This window comes from Heptranchias perlo, chromosome 6 (assembly GCF_035084215.1).
Source record: "Heptranchias perlo isolate sHepPer1 chromosome 6, sHepPer1.hap1, whole genome shotgun sequence".
NCBI classification, from domain to species: domain Eukaryota; kingdom Metazoa; phylum Chordata; class Chondrichthyes; order Hexanchiformes; family Hexanchidae; genus Heptranchias; species Heptranchias perlo.
In genome coordinates, this window is record NC_090330.1 from 23,545,632 (window position 1) to 23,573,459 (window position 27,828).

The 27,828-nt window shown below is 42.1% G+C and overlaps 1 protein-coding gene across 2 annotated transcripts in view; it reads left to right on the forward strand.

Annotated features, from left to right (window-relative positions):
* Nucleotides 1-27,828, forward strand: part of dclk1a (doublecortin-like kinase 1a) — a 293,560-nt gene that overhangs the window by 210,489 nt on the left and 55,243 nt on the right. For both annotated transcript variants that reach the window (XM_067985937.1, XM_067985938.1), the window contains exons 7-11: nucleotides 7,375-7,462; nucleotides 14,901-15,009; nucleotides 15,420-15,477; nucleotides 21,985-22,104; nucleotides 22,494-22,640. In XM_067985937.1, coding sequence (XP_067842038.1) covers nucleotides 7,375-7,462; nucleotides 14,901-15,009; nucleotides 15,420-15,477; nucleotides 21,985-22,104; nucleotides 22,494-22,640 — 522 coding nt within the window. The remainder of the gene's footprint in view (nucleotides 1-7,374; nucleotides 7,463-14,900; nucleotides 15,010-15,419; nucleotides 15,478-21,984; nucleotides 22,105-22,493; nucleotides 22,641-27,828) is intronic.

A 27,828-nucleotide genomic window follows, 5' to 3' on the forward strand; every position in this document is an offset into this window, starting at 1 on the left:
AATTATATTGAGGGTTTCTTGTTAATGTCCCTTATTCTTCAAATAGTTATGGGACCAATATTCATAGACACGTTAATAGTAAACAATATTGCTTTCACCAGTTCTCAACACCTGATTCTAAATTTAATAAGCAGTCCCCCCAGTAAAATCCATGGAAAAATGTGAAAAAGTAGCTGTCTTGCTGTAGTTTAGGTTCAGTAGATATTACCATATTCAGTTTCCATGTAGTCAATAGATTCAGTTTTAATATTCTTCGGTTCAACTTTTCTTTTAAGATGACTGCTACACTCTGTGTTATGGTGATAATCTGACTAAGGATGAGAAGTACTGAAGGATATGATTCTGTTTAACTGAAAAAAAACACTATAGCATTGGTGTTCAGTCTGCTAGTTGGTACATACAGATACAACTTTGATGGTTCTGAGATTTCCATAGGTAGAAGGCTGACTCTTAAATCAACAGGAATTGTCTATGCAAACGTAGCAGTGAGCAGTAAGTTTAAAATATTTTGCAAATGTTAGTTTTGGCATTTTCCTTTTTATAATCATTCCATTATGTGCAATGATTCTGCCATCATTGCTATTTTGGAACAAATCAAAATATCACCTGACTCTTGTATCATGTGAGAGTTAGAACAATATACATGAAAGTTGCTGATCTAAAACAACAGGAATGAATTGGATATAAAATGTAAGAAACATCTATGATGTCAAATTTGCAACATTTGTATGATTTTTTTTATATTCCACAAATAAAGTATCCGTTGTTGTAGAACATCCATATAGTATCATACCTTTGCTTTGAATGCCATTTATAAATTATTTAGACACAGAAGAAGACAAATAAAACAAAAACTTCTGACCAAAGATTTATACCTTTAAACTGTGTGTTGACTAAAACACAAAATTTTGGAATATTTCACATATTTTGGAATACAAAACTTATTAGCTGACCAAATGTCATTTTTAAAATTTATATTTGATTTTGGTGTGTACTGAAATGTTAGCACAGAATTAGGTTAAGTGTGCTGGCTATTCAAAGTCAGAATGTTTGTTTTGCAATCTCAAAACTAAAATATATATTTGATTAGCAATTCATTTAAAATATAACTACATTTGTCTGAAATTCTAATCTGCTACTTTAGCAGAGGCATTAACCCATTAATTTTAGAAAGTTCAGCGCTTCGACTAAAATAGCGGAGAGAGAAATTTCAGATGAGCACGTTAAGTGTGTATACAAAGTATACCAGAGCCATTGACTTGACTTTGCATAGTCTTACTTTGCAAATTCATTGATAAAGGGCAGTATAACTTTCTGTCTTCCAGTAGTTCATTGTCATTTGATAACTTGTATCATTAATTTTCATAACAATTTGATTACAGATTGTTGCTGTAAATTTATCTGCATATAAACGTGTACGGAATATTTGCTCCCTGTCTGTGTTTTTCTTTTTTTCACTTCAGCAGCTTCATTGTGAAAAGCAGCACAATGAAAATATTCATCCCTGACACCTGAAAAAGAGGAACTGTTGTTCACATACATTTCTATTAGGATATATATCTCTGTTTTCATTTTACCAAAAAAATTAATTTCAATAATATGAATCAAGCTAGCTGTAAAATGTAAAGTTTTTACTATTTATGTGGAAGGAATAAATATTTATTATTTATAGCTGAAGGTTTGACCAATAAAATCATTTTGTGATTTCTTTTTGTAAACTGTGACTCTCAAGTATGTCTATAATAGTGATAATTTCTTGATGCAGGAAATGCAATTGTTCAATAGAGTTGTTTGAAGTAATTGAAGACAATATGCAGATGAAAGATATATTAAAGCTGTGTTCAACAGTGAGCATTTCAATAGCCAGCTCTTACCTTTCTCTAAATGCGCATTCATTTAACATGCAATTGTGCTGAAGAGTTTATCACATTACACCCATGTGGGTAAGTTTCTAGGCCAGGTAAAGCAAAGGTTAACATCAACTCTAAGCTCCCACACTTTGCCCTTTCTAAGTATTTCAGCGATGACTCCAGATTTCCAAAGATGGAGGGCAGCTAGCTCATAATCAGAGCCAATTGAATGACTGCCCTAGAACTGCATCTCCAAAGCTAGTTTCTTTTAGCATTCAGTTTACTCTTGGATTTCAAACAACAGCACCTGATTTTTCCAATGTTTGGTGCAGCCTTTCAAAACAACTAATATTGCCGATCATTGCATTATCTATATGAAGATGAAGTAAATAGAGTGGGAGGAGGCTCATGTGGAGCCTAAATACCAGCAGTTGAGGCGAATGACCTGTTTCTTTGCTGTATATTCTGTGTAATTCCATCCAATTAAATAGAATTTTATTGTTTATATTTTCATACGGCAATGAAAATCTTCAGTTTTGATTCAATTTCTTGTATTTTTTTGATGAGAGAGATGAAGCTATTTGTGTACAGAGGTCTCCTGGTTACAAATTACCCAATCAAATTTGAAATACTAAAAAATCCACAAACGCAATAGTGTGTTTTTCAATTAATAACCATTAGTAGATAGATTGTGCATTTTTTGCATTGTAATTGGCTGCCCAGTGTCTGGTGATCCCCAGTAGGCATGTAAATTCTCCACATAAAATTTGATTTCAAAACAATACTGCAAACATGATGTCTGCTACAGTCTCCTTCTGGTCCAATTATGGAATAAGGAGCACAATTTGATTAAAGCAATTGCATTTGATCAGTTCTGTATTCCCTATTCTAGCACAGAATCTGCTGTGGACTCCATTTTAACCACATTATATAATATTCTGACAATATAACATTTACCTCTGGGCCCCATATCAAATAGAATTTTGTATTTTATCTTTATACATTCGCCCTATTTTATGTTTTTTTTCTTTCTTTTCATGCTCCTTTGTGCCACACAGCTTTCCTAGGTATGACAGTAACCTGAAATTGCAGCGCTCCAGTTTTCCTTTCCCAAACTTGGGAATCATCTTGCTTACTTGGTGCCTTGTCTAGTGCCTCTGACTCTATGAAATTGCTGTGTGATGAATTGCAGGCATTTTCTTTTTGCTCTCTGGATGTGGGATGCCTCATTTATTGCCCATTCCTTGTTGCCCTGAAAAAATAGTGGTGGACTTTCTCTTTCATCTGCTGCAGTCCTTGTGGTGATGGTACTCCCACAATGGTGGTAGGTAGGGAATGGTAGGATATCGAGCCAGCAAGGATGAAGGAATGGAGATACATTTCCAAGTCTGGATGGTGTGTGACTTGGAGGTAATGGTGTTCCCATGACATTGCTGCTCTTGTCCTTCTCTGCGGTGGAGGTCACAGGGAAGTGCTGTCAAAGTGACGTCGTGGAGTTGCTGCAGCTCATCCTGTCGATCATCCGATTGGAGTTATATTACAAAAATCTACATCCTTGCTTTGAAGAGCACATATACATGTGATGTTTCATACAGATACTGCAGTCACAGTACGCCAGTCATGGAGGGGATGGATATTGAACCTGATGACAGAGGTACTAAACTACTCTGTCCTGGATGGTTGAGCCTCTTGTGTGTTGTTGCGGCTGCACCCATCCGGATGAGTGGTTAGTGTTTCATCACACCTGACTTGATCATGAGTATTTGAATTTTTATTGACTATTTTACTCTTCAGAGCCATTATTCTGCTATTGTTTTCAAGAAGTAAAGAATATATATGAAACACCGTGGGCCATAGTACTGGCACACCTACAGTGCACACCATTATTATGGCACAGAAATTTCAGGAAATTATGTCGTGAGTGACTTATGCAATAATTTGCAGGGACTTTTGCATCACTCGAGACAGATCCTCGCTGAAAAAGTTATAATAGTTCCGCCCCCATCATAATCAATGGCAATCGCTAATTTGCTGAGTTTGCGCTACTTTGATCACTGCTGCCACTTAGTCCATTGCAGAATGGTGCTGGTGGATTACAGAATAGTGCTGGAAGGATAAGAAGCAGTAAAGTATTCAATCACTCAGCAGGTTGCCTATATCAAAGATAAATATTTAACACATCGTTATCTTGATCATAAATTTAAGCAGGCATAGACGCATACCAGCTCTATCACTACACACTGAGGAATAGCTTCATTTTATAATAAACTTAAAGTTTAATGTTGTCTTGACCTTAAAGGAATCCTATAAACAAACACACGGCTGTATTTTATAACTGTATAGTCCCATCTGCATAGGGTTGTTTCCTGAACTGTGTGCAATCCCTAGCCATATTTTATTACCGGTTGCAATCCATGCTTAGCGCACGAGATCAATAAATTTTTTTTTTATTCGTTCATGGGATGTGGACGTCGCTGGCAAGGTCAGCATTTATTGCCCATCCCTAATTGCCCTTGAGAAGGTGGTGGTGAGCCGCCTTCTTGAAGCGCTGCAGTCCGTGTGGTGAAGGTTCTCCCACAGTGCTGTTAGGAAGGGAGTTCCAGGATTTTGACCCAGCGATGATGAAGGAACGGCGATATATTTCCAAGTCCAGATGGTGTGTGACTTGAAGGGGAACGTGCAGGTGGTGGTGTTCCCATGTGCCTGCTGCCCTTGTCCTTCTAAGTGGCAGAGGTCGCAGGTTTGGGAGGTGCTGTCAAAGAAGCCTTGGCGAGTTGCTGCAGTGTATCCTGTGGATGGTACACGCTGCAGCCACAGTGCTCCGATGGTGAAGGGAGTGAATGTTTAGGGTGGTGGATGGGGTGCCAGTCAAGTGGGCTGCTTTGTCCTGGATGGTGTCGAGCTTCTTGAGTGTTGTTGGAGCTGCACTCATCCAGGCAAGTGGAGGGTATTCCATCACACTCCTGACTTGTGCCTTGTAGATGGTGGAAAGGCTTTGGGGAGTCAGGAGGTGAGTCACTCGCCGCAGAATACCTAGCCTCTGACCTGCTCTTGTAGCCACAGTATTTATGTGGCTGGTCCAGTTACGTTTCTGGTCAATGGTGACCCCAGGAAGAATGCCTGGCTGTCAAAACACTTATTTAACCAACTCAAAAGGCAATAATCTTAAAAAATATTTGGAGTTAAAAACAGTTAAAGATAACGGACCATGACTTTGAGGAAAACATTACATAACCTGTTGTTCTGATCTGAGTCCGGCCCCGGTACCTTGGACGTGTATCAGATATTGGCTGCGTCACCTCTGACTTGTCACTATGCTGGCTGCAAAGTATTCTCTAATTAGTTCTCCAGCAAATTTTGGCGGATCGGGGAGCACGATGGGCTAACTTATGGCGTTCATCACCAATATTGCCGATGCAGCAAATTCAAGGCCCGTATGTATAGATGCTCTTCAAATCAAGTATGTAGATCTTTGTAACATAGCTCTAGTTGGATGATAACACTGGTATGGCAAGCAGATCAGAACTATGCTAAGTATGCTTAATCAAAACAGTAGAGTCAAATATGCCAGAGCACTCCAAACGATGCTCCAGAAATGAATGCAGCCTTTCATGTGTGCAACTGTCTAATAAAGAAATACTTCATATAACAGAGCATTTGTAACGTATTTGGCTTTGCACTGATGCTACAGTTACATTGTAAATGCAGCCCTATTCCAGCATCAGGGTCTGAACTGACACCAGAACGAAGTGGCAGTGTAAAGCAGTTTCAGTTTCATACCAATGCTAAACTTGTAGACTGTGAATGCACCCAATGGTAGCCTGAACATGTTATAGATGTTTGCTATTTCTTTTCATTTTGAATAATTTGGAGCACGAATTTGTTTCAAATTTCTGACCAACAATATTTGAAAGTTTGGCTATTTTTATTTAATAAAACAAACTAATAGAATAGGTGTCAATGAAGCCTAAGTTAATATTTTCATTCGTTATTATATCCTAATTGTATCCTGTAGTATGTGGATCTGAAGACAAACTGCTTGGTCGGAGGGTGAGATCACTAGGTTAAGTCCTTCAATCAAACACCTAGTCCTTGATACAATTACCATAAGTTTATCGTTATTTTTTCTCTTTAAGTATATAAAGTTCTATCAGAAGCGGTAGTGTGAATTTGTTTTAGTGAGATGTATTAATGTTTTCTTTTAGTTTCAGGTTGAAGCAGGTTGGAGTGACATTGGTGATGGACTGTGACGTGCCTGTGAGGGTACCCTCAGTTCATTTTTAAATTTCAGTTCTCTGCCAGCCAACTCTGCTTATATATTTTAATCAACAATAACAATTATAGATTACACAAGTTAAATATTTTTATATGTACCAAGAAACAAACTTACATAAAACACGATTAGTAATGCTGAATGCAGGTTTCTTGTACATCTGAGTAAGAATTTATTGGGGGTGAAATTGGTTTACATCAGTAATGTGAAATGGGCTCATAGTGAATCAGCAGACAATTACACCATGCCCGGTTTTCTTTTCCATTGATGGAAAAGGAAATTGGGCAGAATGTAAACCGGGCTGCTGATTCGTTATGAGCCCATTCCAAGCTACTGGCATAGATCAATTTCACCTCCATTATATTTGAAACATTATCAATAAATAGAAATAGTCTGCAAAAGCAAAAATGAGTTAACTTGATAAATATTACCTGGCCGTAAGATTTTTGCTGCAATAATTTGGTTCATTTAGGTATTTTTGTGGCTAATAATAAATACTTTTTTTTAGGTGTATAATAAATATGTCTAATATTTACAGACAACTTGGTTAGATAACTATCTTGTTTCCTTTTAAGAAGAAGCTGAATTTAATATACTATACCTTTATTTGTAATTGTGGCTATACATTTATCCATCTTAGAACTACATTATCCACCTTTTGCATTTTTTTGTTACTCTGGATAAATAAAGTAAATTTTTCACAATTGATTTTTGTAACATAAAGAGAAAGTTTTTGTTGTATATATGAGAAGGCTTTAGGGAGTCGTATTATGCTATGCTTCCTGGAAAGCTGTGACTCAATTTTCAGTGGAAATTTGATTGCTTCTGGACACATTAAGATGGTAAAACTTTCAGACTTCCAATGCTATTGAAGGGAATGGACTAAAATTCTGTTTTTTTGAGACTATTTGCTTATAACATTAAACAGAAGAGATCTAATTTATGTTAAAAGCTGATTCAGAAATCAGATTCTGACTTTCAGCTGTATTTACAAATGTTCATAAATGAAGCATATTTTCCTTTCAAAGTAGAGATTAATAATTTCCCACAGCTAATTTTGGCAAACTATACGCGCTCTATTCTATATTATTGAAGTTGACCTTTTCTTTGGGACGAAAGTGAAGCTTTATGCAGAAGCTGGTTGATGTATGTCCTGAGATTAATGCACTTCATAATGAAATAATGACAGAAGAGCTTCAAGATGAATGCATTGCATCCACCCACTGCAATCACATTTCTCTTTGTTGTTAGAGCTCTCAGCATGGTGGATCCTCAACATCTCTGGCATCAACCAAAGTTTGCAGTTCCATGGATGGCAATGATGGGCCTGGTTGTGAAGGTAAAAACCAAACTTGTGGGTCAACATTCTTTTAACATGTGGTGTTATTATGACATTCATACCATTTCAGGGCTTCTTATTTCTAAATTATTATGGATATCCATTGTGTTGTCATCTGTGAACTTTCCAGGTTGGATAGAGGGGAGATTTAGCATCAGAGACAGGAGGGAGATGATTTTTATAAGGAACTTTGCATATATCAACCTTTATGGCACTCTTCACAAAATGATGCTCGTGATACATTAAAATGCACGGATTTAACATGTTCATCAATCTTTGTTTATTTCTAATGTTCCAGTTAATAACAGAGATACATCGAGCCGGATCTTGCTGGAGCTTGTTACTTAGACTTTTTTCCACACCCTTCAGCTCAAAATGTTTTGCATCGTAACTCGTTGGAAGAGCGAGCTGATAACAGTGTGGCGAGGGCAACAGGGAATCTGGGACCTCAGTGAATGGAGGGACCAACAGTGTATCTCTTTAACAAATGAGATTTAAGGATTGAGAAACAAACAGAGAGGAATAACCAAGAAGGAAGGTGAATTAGAGTCAAATCAGATACAGAAAGAGAAACAGAGAGAAAGATTGATTGGATTATGAGAGAGAAAAAAGAGACCGAAAGGAAAAGTAAGAAAAAAAATTTTAAAATTTAAAAACTCTAAGAACAATTTACCACCTGAAGGAATGAGACTGCAGAGTTTAAATTGTTCAGTTACTAGGTCAGAGAGGTTGGTTGGCACTACATTAACAATTATCACATTGTTACAAAAGTACTTATGCTCTTAATTACCAGACTTAACTTTCTGTGGTGAGTTTAATGGTCAATTAATGTGCAAATCCAGCAAGTTCTTAAAAATAGCAGGGAGGCTAAGGAAGGAGATGCTGTTTGTGCGAAGCAAACGGTGGAGTGGCATAAATCGACCAGAAAGTTCTGGAGATTCGCAACTCACAGCGTATCTCTTAATCCCATGAACTTGCTGGCCGATTTGCACATTAATAACAGCGTGCGCCGTTATTTTAATGGCAAGATCTGGCCCATCATGCAGATGAAATCTGGAACATTTATAGTAAATTTGATGATGTTTACCATTTATTTTAAACTGTTTACTTTATCATCTTGAATTGAGAAGTAGGGGCTGGATTTTGTTGTGAGCGGCGAACGAACGCCGCCAGCTGTTTGTTAGACTTGCACTTGCGCATAGACTTTCTATGAGCTTTTGCACGCCAAGTTCCTGGAAATTAGAGATCCGTTCAGCACGGCACTGTCTCCCGGGCTTCTGGGACCTGTATGAGCAGAGCAAGCAGCTGTGAATCTCCTTAATCAATCAGATTGAAGCATCGTTAATAACAGTGCAGAGTCAGTACGTGTAAGTCAGGAAGTGTAAGTTAGAATAGTGAAGTCAATGTCAAATCAGGTACAGAAAGCAAAATAAAGAGAAGGCAAGAAAGATTGAATTAAGAGGCAGAGATAAAAGAGACAGAAAGAAAAAGTAAAACAAAAATTATTTACATTCTTTTTTAATGTCCAACAATAATTAAAATCTGAAGGAATGAGACTCCACACTTGTAAAAGTTAATTTTCAGTGCCAGAAAGGTCGTTTGGCTGTAATTAAGACTTACCATGCCATTAAAAGGGTACTTAGACTTGAAATGACTTGCTGTAACTTTTTTTGGCACGTTTAGTTTGTATCTATCTGGTAGGTACGGAGCTTCACGCCGTTCAACATTTGAACGGGGAGTCAAACCACGAGATGATGTTTTCGCGCAGCTTACGGAGCGAGGACTCATCTCAGCCAGCAACTTCCAGGTTTCCGTGTTTAACTGTGGTTGCCGAAAGTTACTGTCCAAATTGCGCATGAGTAACAGTGAGCGCTGTTACCCTCACTGTTATTTTTACAGCAAAATCCGGCCTCATGAGTGTTAGAGTGGTAGATGCACTTGTTTCCCGCATTCTCCTACTTAAAACAGAGGATTCCCAGGTAGGGTGTGATTTACGTTATAGCTTTTGTTTTGGTCTTTTTATTATCTTCCTTTGTGATGATTCCTATATTCATTTGTCTCTGCTCATAGCATTTCTCCATTTATATCTTGTAGGAATTTTTTGAGGAGGTAACAAAGAGGGTCGATGAGGGTAGTGTATTTGAAGTAGTCTACGTGGATTTTGACAAGGCCCCACATGGCAGACTGGTCAAAAAAGTACAAGCCCATGGGATCCAAGGGAAAGTGGCAAGTTGGATCCAAAATTGGCTCAGTGGCAGGAAGCAAAGGGTAATGGTCGACAGGTGTTTTTGTGACTGGAAGGCTGTTTCCAGTGGGGTTCCGCAGGACTCAGTACTAGGTCCCTTGCTTTTTGTAATATATATTAACGCTTTGGACTTAAATGTAGGGGGCATGATTAAGAAGTTTGCAGATGATACAAAAATTGGCCTTGTGGTTGATAGCGAGGAGGAAAGTTGTAGACTGCAGCAAGATATCAATGGACTGCTCAGGTGGGCAGAAAAGTGGCAAATGGAATTCAATCCGGAGAAGTGGGAGGTAATGCATTTGAGGAGGGCAAACAAGGCAAGGGAGTACACAATAAATGGAAGGATACTGAAAGGTGTAGAGGAAGTGAGGGACCTTGGAGTGCTTGTTCACAGATCCCTGAAGGTAGCAGGACAGGTAGATAGGTGGTTAAGAAGGCATATGGGATACTTTCCTTTAATAGATGAGACATAGACTATAAGAGCAGGGAGGTTATGCTGGAACTGTATAAAACACTGGCTAGGCTACAGCTTGAGTACTGTGTACAGTTTTGGTCACCACATTACGGGAAGGATGTAATTACACTAGAGAGGGTGCAGAGGAGATTTACGAGGATGTTGCCAGGACTGGAGAATTTTAGCCATGAGGAAAGATTGGATAGGCTGGGGTTGTTCTCTTCAGAACAGAGGAGGTTGAAGGGTGATTTAAGTGAGGTGTACAAAATTATGAAGGGCCTAGATAGAGTGGATAGGAAGGACCTATTTCCCTTAGTGGAGAGGTCAATAACCAGGCGGCATAGACTTAAAGTGACTGGTAGAAGGATTAGAGGGGATTTGAAGAAAAATGTTTTCACCCAACGAGTGGTAGGGGTCTGGAACTCACTACCTGAAAGGGTGGTAGAGGCAGAAACCCTCAACTCATTTAAAAAGTACCTGGATGTGCACCTGAAGTGCCGTGACCTTCAAGGCTATGGGCCAAGTGCTGGAAAGTGGGATGAGACTAGGTGGCTCATTTTCAACCAGCGCTGACACGACGGGCCAAATGGCCTCCTTCTGTGCCGTAAATTTTCTGTGATTCTGGGTTTGAATCATGATTTACAAAATACCTTAGTTTTGTACTTGTCATACAAACTTTCAAATTCTGTGGTAAAATAATAAAGTTCCAGTTCAATAAATGATATTTGAATAGTGCTACTATAAGCCTGGACCCTGGACCTGATGGCTTGCATCCAAGGGTCTTAAAGGAAGTGGCTATGGAGATAGTGGATGCATTGGTTGTAATCTTCCAGAATTCACTAAATTCTGGAAAGGTCCCAGCAGATTGGAAAACCGCAAACGTAACACCCCTATTCAAGAAGGGAGTGAGATAGAAAGCGGGTAACTAGAGACCAGTTAGCCTAACATCTGTCATTGGGAAAATGCTAGAATCCATTATTAAGGAAGTAGTAGCAGGACATTTGGAGACTCATAATACAAACAAGGAGAGTCTACATGGTTTTATGAAGGGGAAATCATATCTGACAAATTTATTAGAGTTCTTTGAGGAAGTAACGGGCAGGGTGGATAAAGGGGAACCAATGGATGCAGTATATTTGGATTTCCAAAAGGCATTCGATAAGGTGCCACATAAAAGATTACTGCACAAGATAAGAGCTCATGGTGTTATATACTGGCATGGATAGAGGATTGGCTAACTAACAGAAAACAAAGAGTTGGGATAAAAGGGTCATTTTCAAAATGGCAATCTGTAACTAGTGGGGTGCCACTGGGTTCAGTGCTGGGGCCTCAACTATTTACAATATATATCAATGACTTGGATGAAGGAACAGAGTGTCTTGTGGCCAAATTTGCTGATGATACAAAGATAGATGGAAAAGCAAGTTGCGATGAGGACACAAAGGGCTCGAATTTAGCAGGCCTGCGGGTTCCCAGCGGGTGGTCCTCCGGGAGCGTCGAAAACGCGAACGGCGAAATTAGTGGGTTGCCCACGCGATCGTAGCAGGCAATCCACTAATAGGATCCAGTTACCTGCTCCTCCGGGGTCCACGGCGCTGGCCTGCGCGTCGGGCGGGCTGCGCATGCGCAGTACGATCTGTCAGCTGGAGGCTCTCTAGTTAAAGGGGCAGTCCTCCACTGACAGATGCTGCAACCAATGGGACAAATTGCAGCATGGAGCAGCCCAGGGGGGAAGGCTGCTCCCAGTTTAATGATGCCTCACCCCAGGTATCATCAGATGGGGTGAGGAGGAGGGGGAGGACACAGATCTTCCCCCCGGCGGGCGGGAGGAAGCGGCCTGCCTCTGCCACCAAGAAGGCCTGGCTCGAGGTGGCAGAGGGGGTCACCTGCGCCACCAACTTATCGCCCACCTGCATACAGTGCAGGAGGCGCTGCAATGACCGCAGTAGGTCAGCCACAGTGAGAACACGAAGTCTTTCCCCTACACTCCGTCTGCCACAACACTGCCCCCACCCCAAATCTCCTTCGGCACCGCCAACACTATTCTGTCACATCACCCTTCATGCCCACTCACACCGCATCCTCATCTTACCTCCACCTACTCACCTCGCCAGTACTCATCCTGCCACTAACACGCGACCCAATCCTCATACAATCTCATGGCTCCATCCCATACTCACCCTCTCGTGCATCTCCCTCACGGCCAGCCTCATTCAACCTGCCACCACCTGTGCTGCAGCCACAGGGCATGCATCACATATGTGCAGTAGGCAGGGTAAGGCAAACGTCTCGTCAGCATGAAGGGGGTGCACAAGGGTGTCTGAGGGTTTGTCATGGGTGTTACCCATATTGAATTTCAGAGCCACAAACAGCACACATTATATTGACACCACCACTGCCATGTCTCCGCGAATCCTGTCCATTGTGTCCAATAATGCCCGCTCCTGGGTATCACTATGAGGACCCACCACTGATGCCACCCATCGTGTTACTGCAGAGTAGGTGCAGGTGTATTTGCAGGGCTCGTCCGCGCAGACAACTGAGAGACATCGGCGGTGTTGCCGGCTGCACCCTGGAAGGATGCGGAGGAGAAGGTGTGGAGGACAGTGGTGACTTTGCCAGCGACAGGTAAGCAGTTGGTGCTGGGGCCAGCCAGGAGCAGCTCGGCATGAAAGAGGCTGCAGATCTCCACGACTACATGTCGAGCGAATCTGCGCCTCCCTGTGCACTGCTGCTCGGAGAGGTCCGGGGAGCTGCGCCTCGGTCTGTGGACCCTGTGGCGAGGGTAGTGCCCTCTGCGACGCGTCTCTCTCTGCGGTAGCCCTCCCTCCTGCTGTGCAGGTGGGCGTGCAACCACACCGTGTTGGGGGGATCCACGTCTCTGCGGCGGACGGCGTGGACTGCGAGGCTGCTGGTGGTGGTCATGCTCTTCGTCCTCCGAGGGTGTCCACACACCACCCAACTGGCAGGTGTTGGTCTGAGGGGTTGTGCAGGGTAGGTGTGTGGGTCCTCGGACTGGGGCTGCGGTTTCGTGTCGGTCTGTCCTCTGGCTTGGCCGGGGGGTGGTGGGGGGCAGGGGTTGCCCTATGTGACGCGGTGGCCTCCTGCGTGGGTGAGGGCGCTCCCCCGTGGAGCGCACCTTGGCACCTGCCACAGGCTGCTGGCTGCAACACGCCTGGTTTGAAGGGTCCTGTTTCCCCCAGTGTGGGAAACTGACTGCTTTGAACGTAAAATCCCACACTTCCTCTTTTGACAGCTGCTTCAGCTCATTAACTGACCACAACGAGCAAGTTAAGTGCTCTCAAGTGGAACCCCGCTGGCTTTAATTGCCTGCGGGATTCCCACCAGCGGGGCTTGCGCGCGCAGCCCCGCACGTCAGCGCGGTACCCGGAAGTGGCCGGGATTTCGTCCGAATCCGGTCACGTGATCGGAGATCGGGATTTTCGGGGCCCCCCCCCGCTGGAAACCCGCAGGTAACCCGACCCTAAAATCGAGCCCAAAGTGTCTGCAAAGGGATATTGACAGGTTAAGTGAATGGGCAAAAATTTGGCAGATGGAATATAATGTGGGAAAATGTGAAGTCGTCCACTTTGGGAGGAAAAATAAAAAAGCAAAATATTATTTGAATGGAGAAATACTACAAAATGCTGCAGTACAGAGGGATCTGGGTGTCCTCGTACATGAAACACAAAAAGTCCACATACATGTGCAGCAGGTAATCTGGAAGGCAAATGGAATATTGGCCTTTATTTCTAAGGGGATGGAGTATAAAAGCAGGGAAGTCTTGCTACAATTGTACAGGGTGCTGGTGAGACCACACCTGGAGTACTGCATACAGTTCTGGTGCCCTTATTTAAGGAAGGACATACTTGCGTTGGAGGCAGTTCAGAGAAGATTCACTAGGTTGATTCCGGGTATGGAAGGGTTGTCTTATGAGGAAAGATTGAACAGGTTGGGTCTATACTCATTGGAGTTTAGAAGAATGAGAGGAGATCTTATTGAAACATACAAGATTCTGAGGGGACTAGACAGGGTAGATGCTGGGAGGATGTTACCCCTCTTGGGGGAATCTAAAACTAGGGGGCATAGTCTCAGAATAAGAGGTCGCCCATTTAAGATGGCAATGAGGAATTTCTTCTCCCAGAGGGTCGTGAATCTTTGGAATTCTTTACCCCAAAAAACTGTGGAGGCTGAGTCATTTAATACGTTCAAGGCTGAGTTAGACAAATTTTTGATCAGCAAGGGCTTCAAAGGATATGGGGAAAAGGCGGGAAAGTGGAGTTGATCTCATTGAATGACGGAGCAGGCTCGAGGGGCCGAATGGCCTACTCCTGCTCCTATCTCTTACGGTCTAAGCCTACATTTGCACTATCATTTTTAGGATGATGATTTACATGCATCTCTTTAGCAGAGATACAGCAACATTTTTTGGTAAAGTAAATGCTTATTACACATTTAAAACTGAACATTTTACATTTTAAGACATTTTAGCCTTGAAATTATTGTCTGCAATATTAGGTGGATCAATACTTAATACATCATATGACATTCCTTTGGCCATTATTCCATCAAACGCATTAACCCATTTAACATGAATGGCTTAACACCCACATTAAAGGAGAAGGTCGTAAGCATTTTTACGCTAATACAATCAACATTAATTTACAGGCTTTTATCTTTACATTAAAGCCTAGTTTTTGTGATACTGTCATGAGTTTAACGAGTACTCATTCTTGCAGAAGTTGTGGAGGAAGTGTTCCAAGTCCCAGCATCCATAGCTGAACGCTACAAAGTTGGAAGAACTATCGGGGATGGAAATTTTGCAATTGTGAAAGAATGTATAGAAAGGTTAGTATGTAAAATATTGTGAAGCAGACATCAGCTCTTTGAACTGAAATACTAGGGTAAATTTTCCTGATTGCTGTGCTTGGCGCATCGGTAATCTCCAGGCAAAATGAACTGGAAGAAGGAGCCCGATGCAAATAGCCCAGACCATGAAAAGCGCAGGTAGCTTCTTCCTCACAGGCACAGTGCACCAATCTACCCCATTCATTTTTAAAGTTATTCTATTAATTATCATTTTTTTGAATAGAAATGTATATCTTTATTGAATATTTGCATGATCATGTGCACAAAACTGCAGATTATAAGTTTTATCAATTTTATGCAATTCTGAGTGTGCAGCAAATCAAAATAACTTTTCTAATTGATACTTGTGCTGTGTTATCATTTTTTAATGGCTTTTTTCTTTCTATTAGGTCAACTAGTAGAGAATATGCTTTGAAAATTATTAATAAAAGCAAGTGTAGAGGCAAAGTGAGTACTGAAAGAATTATTTTACTCAAATGCTGCTAATGTTTAGAAATATTGGGCCCGATATTAGCATCCGCTATCGGGTGCGTTCCTGGCGGGGCGGGGGGGTGCTCCGAAAATCGGGGAATCCCGGAGCAGGTCGGGAGCCCGGCTCCAACGCGCCCACTTCCGGGTTCCCCACAGATGCGCTGATGTGCGCGCGCAGCCCCCGCATGTGGGACTCCCGCAGGCAATTAAAGCCGGCGGGGTGCCACTTGACAGTATTTATCTTGCTATTTCAGGTCGTTTACAGACCTGATTGACCTGTTATATTAGGAGGGGTGGGATTTTAGAAACAACTGGGACTGTTTCCCGTACTGGGGGAAACACTCCCAGTTGAAATGGACGCGTTGCAGCCATCAGCCTGTGGCAGCTGCAAAGGTCCATTTGACAGTTGTGGGGCGGGGGGGAGACCCTCACTCATTGCAGGAGGCCACTCTGTCACTAGGGACAAAGTTTGGCCTCCACCACCCTCCTCCTGACAAGAAAATTCACCAACTTGCACACTTACCCCGGGGTCCAGAGACATGTACCTACCTTGCGGACCCCCTCAGATGGGGGCCACCGTAGCTGTAGTCATGACCTCCTCGGAGGGCGAACAGCATCACCAGCCTCGCCGTCCACCTCTGACACGTGGAGCTCCACAACACAGTGCTGTGACACATCCACCTGCACAGCAGGAGGGAGGGCAAAGTCAGAGAGAGATGCGTCGCAGAGGGAACCACCCTCGCCACAGGGTTCACAGACCGAGGCTCAGCTTCCTGGACCTCTCTGAGCAGCAGTGCACACGGAGGCTCGGAGTCACTCGACATGTAGTCGTGGACATCTGCAGCCTCCTTCATGCCGAGCTGCTCCCGGTTGGCCCGAGCACCATCTTCTTACCTGTCGCTGTCAAAGTCACCACTGCCCTCAACAATTTCTCCTCCGCATCCTTCCAGGGTGTCACCGGGGACATCGCCGACGTCTCTCAGTCGTCTGCACAAAAGAGCCCTGCAAATACACCTTCACCCACTCTGCAGTGACACAATGGGTAGCATCAGCTGTGGGTCTTCATTGTGACCCTCAGGAAAGGGCATTATTGCACGTACCGGACTAGATTCGCACAGACGTGGCAGTAGTGGTGCCAATATAATATGTGATGTGAGTTGGTCAGAAATTAAATATAAGTAAAAACCATGACAAACCCTCAAACACCCTTGTGCATCCCCTTCATGCTCACAACACGTTTGCCTTACCCTGGTGTGGGGTGGGGGCGGTGATGTGGCAGATGGAGTGTAGGGGAATGAGTAAGTGTACTCACTTTGGCTGACCTACTTAGGTCATTGTAGCGCCTCATGCACTGTATGCAGGTGCACGATATGTTGGTGGTGCAGGCGACCTCTGCCACCTCGAGCCAGGCCTTCTTGGTGGCAGAGGCAGGCCGCTTCCTCCTGCCCGCCGGGGGGAAGATCTCTGTCCTCCCCCTCCTCCTCACCCCATACAGTAGGACCTGGAGTGAGGCATCATTAACCTAGGAGCAGCCTTCCCCCTGGGCTGCTCCATGCTGTAAATTTTCCTATTTCTTGCAGCATCAGTCAGTGGAGGATTGCCCCTTTAAATGGAGCTCCTCCAGCTGACAGACCTTACTGCGCATGCGCAGTCTGCCCGACGCGCAGGTCAGCAGCGGGGAACCCGGAAGACCAGGTAAGTGGATCCAATTAGGCTGCGATCGCGCGCGGGGCAGACTGATTTCACCGGGCGCGTTACCCATGCGCCCAATCTACCCCCCGCCGCGAACCCGCAGCCCTGGTAATATCGAGCCCATTAAATCTCTGGAATATTTAAACAGTGTTCCATCTAGGGGAAGCTGAGTTTCTCTGTTGATAGATTTGTGGTTCGAATCCCAGTATTGATTAACCTATATTCATACATGTCCTTCTTGGATAAATTATGGTGTTTCTTGGATGGGTGATTATAGTACTATGATGTAGTGGAGTGCTCCATCTCAGGATGGAGAAAAAAGTGTCAAGACCACTGGCACTGTGCAGATAATATGGCTTCTGCTCTCTACTCTTGAAAAAATGTTGATGCCTACTGCACTCTCCCTGCTGAAAAGGATGGGAAAGTAACACTGAGAGGCCCAAAACTTAAAAGAAGTAATTACTGTGAGCAAAGTAAAATAATGCCTTTCAATAATGTGTAGAATGGTTTTTCTGTTGAGAAGTAAAATGAGAACCTATCATGCCTCAGATGCAGCTAGAGTACAAATTAACAATCTGAACTGGAAAGAAATATTGGATTCTAAGAACGTAAGAACAGGGAGAGGCCATTCAGCCCATTGAATCTACTCTGCTATTTCATCAGCTATGACAACTCTATATTGCTTCAATCCCAGTTCCCTGTCCTTTCTTCATATTCCCTCAAAATCTTTACTATCCAAGTAAGTATCTACCTAATTTTTAAATGCTAGAGTCATTCGGCATCTATGGCCTTTTGGAAACGCATTCCCCATTCCCACAACATTTTGTGTAAAGAAATAATTTCCAGATTTGCTTTTAACTGGCTTAGTTACATAAGAACATAAGAAATAGGAGCAGGAGTAGGCCATACAGCCCCTCGAGCCTGCTCCGCCATTCAATCCGATCATGGCTGATCTTCGACCTCAACTCCACTTTCCTGTCTGATCCCCATATCCCTTGATTCCCCTATAGTCCAAAAATGTATTTATCTCAGCCTTGAATATACTCAATGACTCAGCATCCACAGCACTCTGGGGTAAAGAATTCCAAAGATTCACAACCCTCTGAGTGCAGAAATTCCTCCTCATCTCAATCTTATATGGCTGACCCCTTATCGTGCCACCATGCCCTCTAGATCTAGACTCTCCAGCTAGGGGAAACAACATCTCAGCCTCTACCTTGTCAAGCCCCCTCAGAATCTTATATGTTTCAAAGAGATCACCTCTCATTCTTCTAAACACCAGAGAGTATAGGCTCATTCTACTCAACCTCTCCTCATAGGACAACCCTCTCATCCCAGGAATTAATCTAGTGAACCTTCATTGCACCGCCTCCAAGGCAAGTATATCCTTCCTTAAATCAGGAGACCAAAACTGTCTGCAGTCCTCCAGGTGAGGTCTCACTAAAATCCTGTACAATTGTAATAAGACTTCCTTACTCTTGTACTCCAACCCCCTTAGTATAAAGGCCAACATGCCATTTGCCTTCCTAATTGCTTGCTGTACCTGCATGCTAACTTTTTGTGTTTTTTGTAACAGGACACTCAAGTCTCTCTGAACACCAACATTTAATAGTTTCTCACCACTTAAAAAAAATATTCTGTTCTTTCTATTCTTCCTACCAAAGTGAATAACCTCACATTTCCCCACATTATACTCCAACTGCCACCTTCTTGCCTACTCACTTAACATGTCTATATCCCTTTGCAGACTCTTTGTGTTCTCCTCACAGCTTACTTTCCCACCTAGCTTTGTATCATCAGCAAACTTGGATACATTAGACTTGGTCCCTTCATCTAAGTCATTAATATAGATTGTAAATAGCTGAGGCCCAAGCACTGATCCTTGCAGTACCCCACTAGTTACAGCCTGCCAACCTGAAAATGACCCACTTATCCCTACTCTCTATTTTCTGCCCGTTAACCAATCCTCTATCCATGCTAATATGTTACCCCCAACCCCATGAGCCCTTATCTTGCGTAACAGCCTTTTATATGGCACCTTATCGAATGCCTTTTGAAAATCCAAATATACTACATCCACTGGTTCCCCTTTATCCACCCTGCTAGTTACATCCTCAAAAAATTCTAATAAATTTGTCAAACACTATTTCCCGTTCATAAAACCATGTTGTCACTGCCTAATCATATTATGATGTTCTCAGTGCCCTGTTACCACTTCCTTAATAATGGATTCCAGCATTTTCCCGATGACTGATATCAGTTTAACTGGCATATAGTTTCCTGTTTTCTCTCTCCCTCCTTTCTTGAATAGTGGGGTTACATTTGTTACCTTTCAATCTGCTGGGACCGTTCTAGATTCTAGGCAATTTTGGAAGATCATAACCAATGCATCCACTATCTCAGGGGGTTTATCAACTTTTAGTCCCATTACTTTCTCAAGTACTTTTTCTCGACTGATAATTACTTTAAATTCCTCAATCTCTTCAATTAGCCCATTGCTTCCCCACTATTTCTGGTATGCTTTTTGTGTTTTCTACTTGAAGACAGATACAAAATATTGGTTTAACGCATCTGCAATTTCCTGATTCCCCATTATAATTTCTCCTGCCACAGCCTGTAGGGGACCAACGTTTACTTTTGATATTCTCTTTTTTTACATACTTTTAGAAGCTCACGGGATCCAAGGTGATCTCACGGGATCCAAGGTGAGGTAGCCAATTGGATACAAAATTGGCTTGACGACAGAAAACAGAGGGTGGTTGTAGAGGGTTGTTTTTCAAACTGGAGACCTGTGACCAGTGGTGTGCCTCAGGGATCGGTGCTGGGTCCGCTGTTATTTGTTATTTATATTAATGATTTGGATGAGAATTTAGGAGGCATGGTTAGTAAGTTTGCAGATGACACCAAGATTGGTGGCATTGTGGACAGTGAAGAAGGTTATCTAGGATTGCAACGGGATCTTGATAAATTGGGCCAGTGGGCCGATGAATGGCAGATGGAGTTTAATTTAGATAAATGTGAGGTGATGCATTTTGGTAGATCGAATCGGGCCAGGACCTACTCCGTTAATGGTAGGGCGTTGGGGAGAGTTATAGAACAAAGAGATCTAGGAGTACAGGTTCATAGCTCCTTGAAAGTGGAGTCACAGGTGGATAGGGTGGTGAAGAAGGCATTCGGCATGCTTGGTTTCATTGGTCAGAACATTGAATACAGGAGTTGGGATGTCTTGTTGAAGTTGTACAAGACATTGGTAAGGCCACACTTGGAATACTGTGTACAGTTCTGGTCACCCTACTATAGAAAGGATATTATTAAACTAGAAAGAGTGCAGAAAAGATTTACTAGGATGCTACCGGGACTTGATGGTTTGACTTATAGGGAGAGGTTAGATAGACTGGGACTTTTTTCCCTGGAGAGTAGGAGGTTAAGGGGTGATCTTATAGAAGTCTATAAAATAATGAGGGGCATAGATAAGGTAGATAGTCAAAATCTTTTCCCAAAGGTAGGGGAGTCTATAACGAGGGGACATAGATTTAAGGTGAGAAGGGAGAGATACAAAAGGGTCCAGAGGGGCAATTTTTTCACTCAAAGGGTGGTGAGTGTCTGGAACGAGCTGCCAGAGGCAGTAGTAGAGGCGGGTACAATTTTGTCTTTTAAAAAGCATTTGGACAGTTACATGGGTAAGATGGGTATAGAGGGATATGGGCCAAATGCAGGCAATTGGGACTAGCTTAGTGGTATAAACTGGGCGACATGGACATGTTGGGCCGAAGGGCCTGTTTCCATGTTGTAACTTCCATGATTCTATGATTCTTAGAATCCGTTTTATATTTCTTGCTAGTTTACTTTCACGTTCAATTTTCTCCCTTTTTATCAATTTTTTGGTTGTCCTTTGCTGGTTTCTAAAACTCTCCTAATCCTCATGCTTACTATTCTTCTTGGCAACATTATAGGCCTCTTCTTTTAATCTAATACTATCCTTAACTTCTTTAGTTAGCCACGGGTGGATCACATTTCCTGTGGAGTTTTTATTTCTCAATGGAATGTATATTTGTTGAGAATATTGAAATACTTCTTTAAATGTTTGCCATTGCTTTTCAACCGCCATACCCTTTAATTTAATTTTCCAATCTACTTTAGCCAACTCGTCCCTCATACTTATGTAATTGGCTTTATTTAAGTTTAGGACTCTAGTTTCAGACCTAAGTCTATCACTCTCATTCTCAATGTGAAATTCGATCATATTATGATCACTCTTCCCCAGAGGATCCTTTACAGTGAGATTACTAATTAACCCTGTCTCATTATGCAAGACAAGATCCACAATAGCCTATTCCCTGTTTGGGATTAGTTCTAATTCAACATTATGTTCCCTTGTTCTGGATTGCCCTACTAGAGGATATAATTATTTCTTATCCACCCTGTCAATTCTCTTCATTATTTTAAGCAGCTCAAACAAATCACTCCATAAATCCTCATATGCAGGGAATTAACCCAAATTTACTTTCATTCAAGTCTCTGCAATCTAACCTGGTTGTAATTCTGGTGAATTGTCACTGGACTTCTGCCTAGGCTAAATTCTTCCTAAGGTGAAGCTTTCAGAACTAAACATGAGATCTAACCAGTACACCCTACAACTGTGGGGAGTACTTTCTTGCCTTTATATTACCGCTTGTGATGAAGACTAGCCCCAGCATCCAAAGAGGCCCATTTGGTTGTATTGATTTTGTCAGGAGAAGTATGTCAGTGTTACAAAGTTGGTTTAAAAAACGCTTCTTGTGCCTCTGGCAGGAGCACATGATCCAAAATGAAGTGTCTATCTTGCGAAGAGTGAAACATCCAAACATTGTTCTTTTAATTGAGGAGATGGATACACCAAGTGAACTGTATCTAGTCATGGAGCTTGTCAAGGTAAGAACATTTTGTTGAGAAATGTGAGTCATGGAATGAAGTAAGTCTTTAAGAAAAAATTATGGCATGATTTGTATTCCAAATGTATTTCATGGAGTCATATCCTCAGGTGAGTACAGCATATTTACATTTAAATAAGAAACCTTAGTTAACTCCTTACTGCAAAGAAAAACTGTGAGATTGATTGGCTTGTTAATTGAGTGGGAAAACATTCTGATTTAGTTGGATTTAATTTTGTTTTATTTAAAGGATCTCATAAATTAATAAAGCAACTTAAATATATTATTGAATTCCAATGATTTGAAAGTAACATAAATGGTTTCTATTGGAATATTTGATAGGAAATGTACATCACAAATGTTAGTTATTCAGCAGTATCTGTTCTTCAGGGTGGAGATCTTTTTGATGCAATTACTTCCACCAACAAGTACACAGAGCGTGATGCCAGTGGAATGCTGTACAATCTGGCCAGTGCTATCAAATACCTGCATAGCCTTAACATCGTACATAGGGACATCAAACCAGAGAATCTATTGGTAAGTTAGAAAGTAAAATAAATATCTGTAAATAGTTACTAATGATAATGATAACACACAAAAATATGAACATACCAATCAATACTTTGAAACAATGTAATATAGAACATTCCTTCCACAATGTAATATAGAACATCCAGTTAAGGAAGAAAATGACACTGGCTTATTTTGTAACAAATCTTGGATGAATTTGTAGCAAATCATAAATACGTACTTGTATTTATAATTCTGTTACAAAAACAAACACAGGAAATCCCTTCTGTGAGACCTGTCAATTCAAAATGCAGATTATTTGGTTTAATGGGATCTCACTGGACAAATATATAAATCATGGTACAGTGTCTGATGAGAAACTGGTCACTGGAAAGGGCCAAAAGTGGAATAGTTGTTCAACTAGCCACCCAACAATTCAGCCACCATCACTGCAATGAAAAATGACAAAAAGCGTCGTAAAGGATATTCTAATTCTAAGCATTGTTCAACAGTGACCACCCCAGTGTGATGCATATGCTGCAAATGTTTTGCACACAAACAAAAAATGTCTCATTTGTGACCATCATTTTGGAGAACGGTATAACGGTATTCCATAACCACTCCCCACATTTCAATTAATTCCATACTGTTAACTGTTCACAAGCATTTGATTACCTAAAGTGACAGGAGTTTTAATGCTGCACACTTAAGGTTGCCACTCATCCAGTTTTGTACTGAACAGTCCAATTTTCGAATGGGTGTAAAAGATCCCATGCATTATTCGAAGAAGAGCAGGGGCGTTCTTCTGGTGTCCAGGCCAATGTTTATCCCTTAACCAAAACCACCAAAAGAAAAACACAAATTAACTGGTTATTCATCTCATTACATTTTGTGGGACTTTGCTGTGCCCAAATTAGCTGCTGCATTTGACTACAAAACAAAAGTGACTACACTTCAAAAGTAATCTCAGCCCCAGGACATCACTGCAGGTGTTCCTCAGGGCAGTGCCCTAGGCCCAATCATCTTCAACTGCTTCATCAATGGCTTTCCTTCCATCATAAGGTCAGAAGTGGCGATGTTCACTGATGATTGCATTGTGTATAATTCCATTCGCAACCTCAGATAATGAAGCAGTCCGTGCCCGCATGCAGCAAGACCTGGGCTGATAAGGCAAGTAACATTTGTGCCAGACAAATGCCAGGCAATGACCATCTCCAACAAGAGAGAGTCTAACCACCTCCCATTGACATTCAATGGCATTACCATCGCCGAACCCCCCACCATCAATATCCTGGGGGGTCACCATTGACCAGAAACTTAACTGGACCAGCCACATAAATACTGTGGCTACAACAGCAGGTCAGTGGCTGGGTATTCTGCAGTGAGTGACTCACCTCCTGACTCCCCAAAGCCTTTCCACCATCAACAAGGCACAAGTCAGGAGTGTGATGGAATACTTTCCACTTGCCTGCATGAGTGCAGCTCCAACAGCACTCAAGAAGCTTTACACCGTCCAGGACAAAGCAGCCCGCTTGATTGGCACCCCATCCACCACCTTAAACATTCACTCCCTCCACCACCAGTACACCATGCTGCAGTGTGTACCATCTACAAGATGCACTGCAGCAACTTGCCAAGGTTTATTCGACAGCACCTCCCAAACCCGCGACCTGTACCACCTAGAAGGACAAGGGCAGCAGGCACATGGGAACAATACCACCTGCACGTTCCCCTCCACGTCACACACCATCCTGACTTGGAAATATATCGCCGTTCCTTCATCGTCGCTGGGTCAAAATCCTGGAACTCCCTACCTAACAGCACTGTGAGAGAACCTTCACCACATGGACTGCAGCAGTTCAAGAAGGCGGCTCACCACCACCTTCTCAAGGGCAATTAGGGATGGGCAATAAATGCTGACCTTGCCAGCGACACCCACATCCGAGGAATGAATAAAAAATAAATGAATTGGCAATAAAGCCTTGGTGATATGAAAGGTGATGTATAAATGCATGTTCTTTCTTTCTTTAACACAATTTAGAAATGTCAGAAATCTATTCCCTTCTTTATTTATACTTCCAATGACTTTATGACAATGAATAGTAGTCATTTTGTCTTATCTCTGGCCTTGTGTCAAAATTGAAATTGGTATTTGCACAAGGTTTGATCAGAAACCTTGAAAATAATGTGTCTTAATTACTGAAAATAATTTTTTAAGATTTACTGGAATCTTACAGTTGCACAGAAATTCACACCATCACAAGTGCTTTGAAAATTGAGTTCACAATTCTGTAGCCCTTCATATCTAGCTGCAGTAAAAATCTTTCTTTTCTGTACAGTCACTTTTCTTTCAAGTGGTTACTACTGTGCATGTCATTAGCTATATGCTTGCTGTGCTAGTAATTCAAAGGAGTTTGCTTGACATTTTCTAGAATATGCTCAAGGCTTTTTTCTCCCTAGGAAGAGTTGTCTAATGTTACGTAACATTTTAATTAGCTGAGGAATATTAATGTTTAGAGGGAAATAGAAACATTAATGTGCTAATGAAGCAAATAGTTTGAAGGCTTGGAGAAGGGTTATGGTTGTGTGATATGTTAATTATAAACCTAGGCCCGGGTCTGGGTCTATGGGATTCAAAATGTGGGAGAACTGCACTGCTGTTCTTTGAATAGTGTCATGGGATGTTATACATACACCTGAGAGTGCTGACAGCATCACTAACAGTGCAGCACTCCTTCTATACTGCACTGATGTGTCAGCCTAGATTTTGTGCTCAAGTCTTTGAAGTGGGGCTTGAACCCATGACGTTCTCACTCAAAGGTGAGAATGCACAAACCACTGAGCAAAGGCTGACACTAAACAGTTAAGTTCTGAAAATTGCCAATCACGATGTACCTAGGAGATACAAAAATTACCAATGAAGAATCAGCAGACAGCAAACAGGTACCAACTAGCAAAGAGGAAAAAAGGGGACCAATGATCTTGTAAAATCCTTTTGACTACTATCTTGTTTTGCAAGGAGATAGAAACCTATTTTTGGTACAAACATAATAAGCACCTAAAAAAAAATGCATAATTCACAACAAAATCAATAAATCTTTCAAAATTCAGCTTAAGAGCTGCCTCCCTAATACATTACATTTTGTAACAGGAAGAAAGATAACACACAATTTTTTTTTAGCATTGTTAGCAAGATGGACCATTCATGCTAGTGTGCTGGGACTTGATGTTTGTAAGTTCCAGACCAGCCCAGGAATGTCTCTGTTACTGACCTCAGGCCTAGGAACATCTCTGCACCAAGCCTCAGCCCAGGATTACCTCCATTCGCAGGCATAGCCACAGGATTCAGTGGTCCTGACCTCAGCCCCAGGAACTGTCCATTCCTGGTCTCAGCACCAGAAGTGCCTCTGCCGACCTCAGACTTTGGACTTTGCTGGTCTCAGTTGCTAGGTAAATGGAAATCGACCTCATTTCATACTTGCTTCAACTTGGGCCTCATGTCCTACTTTATACCGCCACTGACTTCTGCCTGACTGGTCTGCTCCCAGCCCATGTTGCATTCCTTACTCAAGTGTTTCACTCCCCACCTGTGTACTCGACTACCTGTGAGCAATAGGAGATCAAAAACAGTAAATGCTGAAACACTCAGCAGGTCAGGCACGATCTGCTTAGAGAACAAATAAGTTAATATTTCAGGTGTAGACATTTTTCCAAAACTGGCCATCACCCAAAACTCCACAGATGCTGCCTGATCTGCTGAGTACTGCATTTTCTGTTTCTGTTTCTGTTTCAGATATCCAGCATCTGCAGTTTATTTTTTGATTTTGACCCTAGGAAATCAACTACTTAAATTTAATAAAAATTAATCAAGAACAATGCTTTAGTTCTTGATTTTAATGTGGGATTTTGCTCATCTGCACCCTCCTCAAAACCAATCTCTTCAACCAGGCCTTTGGTCACCTGTTTTAATTCTTCTAACTCCTACTTGGTTTCTGTTTTGTGAAACACCTCGGGACATTTTGCTGCATTAACGGCATTATAAAAGGCAAAATTGTTGCATTGCTAATGCCAAACATTGGATACTGGTTGGATAACATTCTCAATTCTTCTGCATACCTATATGAGGAAGGGACAATTTAGTAGTATTACAATTGTATATTTAGTGTATTGAAGACAAGCTTTTACAACAAAATAAGTGCATCAATGCCTTGTTTACTTCATTCTTAATTTATACGCTCATTCTTGCAAGCATGTACTGCTTTGGCAACTTATGTTTTTGACCTTTGTGCCCAGTCATGTGGAACTGATCATTCCTTTAAGCACAAAGGAAATAAAATAGGGCAATATTTTGAACAGTAACTAATTATTGGGTAATGAAGTCTCAAATTAGTTGTTAGGATAACAAATGCTTATTGTTTCTCTTAACACCAGGGAACAATTAAGCTAGATAGTTGCTAGAAGTAATGAGAGCGTGATTTAATGATACCTGCAAATGTTCCACAGTTGGCCCAAATTTTTTTAAATTAGTTTTTGATTAGTATGCAGATTTTTTGGTGTTAGGTTGTTTCTACCGGGCCAGAGAATAGAGGATTAGCTCTTTACTAATACTACGTTGTGCCAAAAGTAATACGGTAACTAAAGGGCATTGCAGTAACTCACAAATCAAATATGTGAAGACATTAGATAATTAAAGAAAACTGTAACACTTAACTATATGCATGCATTGAATACCAATGTACTACAGTTTCCTCTGAATAGAAATGTCTTAGTCACTTGCAAATGTTATCTTTATCTAGTCTGGTCTATTAACACAAACTTTACAATGTAAAGACAATAGCCCCGACAGTTACGGGGAGGCAGGGGGAGGCCGAAAACGGCCGAAGAACCCGGCAAGGCTGAGGATCCGGAGGTCCTGCGAACTTAATGGCAGGACCTCATTGTCATTCTTTGAATCCGTTTCCTGCCCAGCAGCCGGCCAAATTGACAGCCTGGCCAGTGGCCGAGGGGAAAAACCAGCGGCAGGAGGCCGTAGCCTTGGGGATGGTCCCCAGCAATCGGGAGGGGCGGGGTGGTCGACCATCCCGGCAGGGAGAGGAAAAGAGAGGACATCACGGCAGGGGGAGGAAGATCGGACATTGCGGTGGGGGAGAGAGGACATCGGAGTGGGAGGGGAGGAGGTCAGCGATCGGGAGGGGGGGGTGGGAGAGTCCACGAT